General features: G+C 38.5%; 1 protein-coding gene across 1 annotated transcript; it reads left to right on the plus strand.

The window, feature by feature from the left end:
- The first annotated feature begins 811 nt into the window (after nucleotides 1-811).
- LOC134224633 (nuclear speckle splicing regulatory protein 1) lies at nucleotides 812-2,314 on the plus strand. The gene is made up of 2 exons (XM_062704069.1): nucleotides 812-961; nucleotides 1,023-2,314. The coding sequence occupies exons 1-2, from the start codon at nucleotides 951-953 to the stop codon at nucleotides 2,221-2,223; spliced, it is 1,212 nt and encodes a 403-aa protein (XP_062560053.1). The 5' UTR covers nucleotides 812-950; the 3' UTR covers nucleotides 2,224-2,314.
- The last annotated feature ends 1,158 nt before the right edge of the window (nucleotides 2,315-3,472 follow it).

Consider the following 3,472-nt stretch of genomic DNA (forward strand, 5'->3'; position numbering starts at 1 on the left):
TGGTGTAATTTGGAATGAAATATCAACATTTTGAAACACACGAATCGAACGTGTATTTGTTATGGCTATTCATGGATATGCATATCATATAGTAGTGTATCAATAATGAATGTGGATATCTACATTGACATTTGAATTGAGGATGTCAAGAACATTGTAGTGATGTGGATTACATTAGACTTGATGGTGTAAGCTTATTGAAAATATCCATATTCCGAAAAACATGAATCGAACGTGTATTTTTTTATCAGTGTAGCGGCTACTGAACGAGCTCGAGATTCCCAAATTGGACGCATTAATCAGTAGTTATTCAGTTTCATACTAAATTTTCGACCACAATTCTAGTTTGAATCTGGAGCAAAATAGAACAGACTCACTGGTTTCCCCAGCAGTGTTCCATTCATGATTTTCAAATTTTCAATTAAATGAAATCATTATGTTGTTGCCAAAAAAAGGCGCCGTAATTGCAAAGTGGATTGATCCGTAGATAAAATGACGCATTCATACACCAAAACGATTGAAAAATATTTGAATCTCGTGATTCATTCGTGGTTCAAATCTGCAGAAAATAGAACGGAGCGTTATACCAGTTCTACTTTTTTGACAGTTGACTGGTATAAAAAATGAATTTATAACAGCTGCTGGGAAAATTAAAGTTTAAGATTCATATTCAAACTGACAGCCCCATACGATTTGAATCACTGCTGATTTTACTCTTATTGGACGCGGTTATTAATAAGTTTGGTGAATGGAGTGAATGTGGCAACATTGGTCAAAGATGTCCCATAAAAAGGCCTGTTCAGAAAATTCGTGATCGATAAAGCAGTGGCACGAACTGATGACGATTTCGATGATTACGACTCCCGCCGCTGCTGTCATTTATTTGTAAAAACATCAATAAAAGGTTGCAGCAAAGTTTTTGAAATATAAATAGTTTAAATTCAATAAAAATGTCAAAACAGTAAGTATTTGTAATAAGGAAAATCTTTTCAATTTCTGATATCTAAGCATATGTCCTTCAGATATGGTTTGATTGATCCAAAGGCCAATAAAGCCGCCGTACTAAAGACCGGAATCGCAAAGCATGCAGCTTTTGAGAGCGATTCGGACTCCGATGCTGGTGATCCCAAAAAGTCCATGAATTTGGAGCTTGGTGAGAGCCAAAAGCGGCAAGTAAGGACTGCCCAGGCAAAAGCGCTGGCGGAAGATCCAACCATCTATCAGTACGATGAACTGTACGACGAAATGGATAACCGGCGGAAGGAATCAAAAACCAGCAAGTCGCAGGCAGAAAGGAAACCAAAATACATTGGAAAGCTGCTGGAGACGGCTGACAAGCGGAAGAAGGAACAGGAAAGGCGCATCGAGCGACAGGTTCAGAAGGAGCGTGAAGCCGAGGGGGAAATGTACAAAGATAAGGAATCGTTTGTAACTTCGGCCTACAGGGCGAAGTTGGAAGAGATGAAGGATGCTGAAGAAAAGGAGAAGCGTGAAGAATATTTGGAGAGCATTGGAGATGTAACAAAGCAGAGTGACTTGGGAGGTTTCTACAGACATATTTATTCGCAGAAAATGGGAGAAACTGTTGAACCGAAAAAGGATAAGAGTGAAGAGAAGGAAGAGGGACATTCCAGTGCATTAGGAGATGAACCCAAACATGTCACGGATAAACAATTGTCCGAGAGTGAATCGGAGGAGGAGAAAACCGCTAAATTAGAAGCAATGAAAAGTAAAGATTTACAGTCAAAAGCCCGAAGGTACCGCAAACGGAATTCTGACGATGAGGAGAATGATGATAAGGAAGAAAAGAATGATTCTTCGAAGAAAGTTCATCTTCAGTCAAATTTGGACGCCGATTCCGACTTTAGCATAGATTCGAACAGCAGTAGCAGCGACAGTGAAAGCAACAGCGATGATGGCGAGCGGGAGAAAAATGATAACAAAAAGCGAAAAAATAAGCAAATTCCATCCGAAATGTTGATGGAAAAGAAACCTAAAACAGAGGACGATGAAATGCCTTCCAATGGAGTAGATAACGATACAAAATCCGCTAACGAGAATAAGGAAGAAGTGTCCAAAGTCGTGACAGAACAAAGCGTAAAAGAAGTAAAGAAACCTAAGGAACCTAAAATAGATATATGGAAGAAGCGAACGATTGGTCCCGTGTTAGACGCAGCGTTGCAGAGATATTATGAACGGAAGGCAGCGAGGGAATCGGGTTGATTATGATTTGAGTCGAATTCAGTCGTATAAACTGAAGATTTTATTCCCATGATTTACTTATTAAAGAACATCTTGTTCACATCACCACAAACTGTCACAGCGATTGGTTTTCTTGTATGCTAAGTGGATGAAAAATTACACCAAAAATGAACTTTTGGAGGAAAGCCCTAACTCATAGTTATATTTGTTATACATCAGTTTTATAACGACGAATGGTGAGATTCGCTAAATATGTAATGGAAAAGAGGATAGTTTGTTTATCCTAAAGTCGGTAGATTCAATAGAAGCGACATGGTGCAGCACAAAACTCCTTACATGCAGCCGCATTTTTAGCAGCAAGCATGGTTAGGCTTGTGCGTCGTTACAAATTCAAGAATTAACAAACATAATCAACATTTTACGTGATAAACCTACTTGTGTAAAAAAGTGGTGTGACACTCGAAAACTACTAGACTCAACTGAATATGACAAAGTTGGATTTTCGTGACATAGATTATTAGTCTGTAACAAAAAACACACTTTCTCTGACTAGCACAGAAGTTTGTTTTGAAAGTTCAATTAAAATGTTTTGTTTTAAAATATTAAAAACTCCAAATGGAACTTGACCTGTTTTTCAACATTGTGGCAAGCACAACGAATACACTATGCCCAGGGAATCCAGGATGTTTGTCACCCGAAAACATCTTTTGGGCTTATTCTACGAGTCGAGTGACGTGAGGTGAGTCGATTTTAGCAATTCTCACGTAAGGTGACCATGTTATTCAAATGGGGCTATACGACTCTTCTCACGTCATTCGAGCAATCTCACGTCACTCCACTCGTAGAATAAGCCCATTTGACTGGACGGACTGGACCGAGAATTGATAAACGCAATACTACGTCTCTTGTACTCTATCCTATACTATTAAAGCAATAACCAAAGACTGATCTTTCAACTTTGAGGCTGTCCACAAACCACGTAGACCGAAATTTCACTTTTTCAACCCCCCTCCCCCTTGTAGACTTTTCCGAAACCCCTCCCCCACCCCCTTGAAGTCTACGTAGACTTTTTCAAATTTTACAAAACATCATATGTGATTGGAAAAATATGGAAATCAACCACGTCTTCAGCAATTTAGCTATTCAAATCCATTTCCAAATCCATTGTGAACATTACAGTAAAATTCACATAACGAAATCAAACTGAACAAAATCCAACAAAACAAATATCAATTCAAAACGAAATCAAATTTAATCATCTGTCCATAGC

Source organism: Armigeres subalbatus, chromosome 3, assembly GCF_024139115.2.
Source record: "Armigeres subalbatus isolate Guangzhou_Male chromosome 3, GZ_Asu_2, whole genome shotgun sequence".
NCBI lineage: Eukaryota > Metazoa > Arthropoda > Insecta > Diptera > Culicidae > Armigeres > Armigeres subalbatus.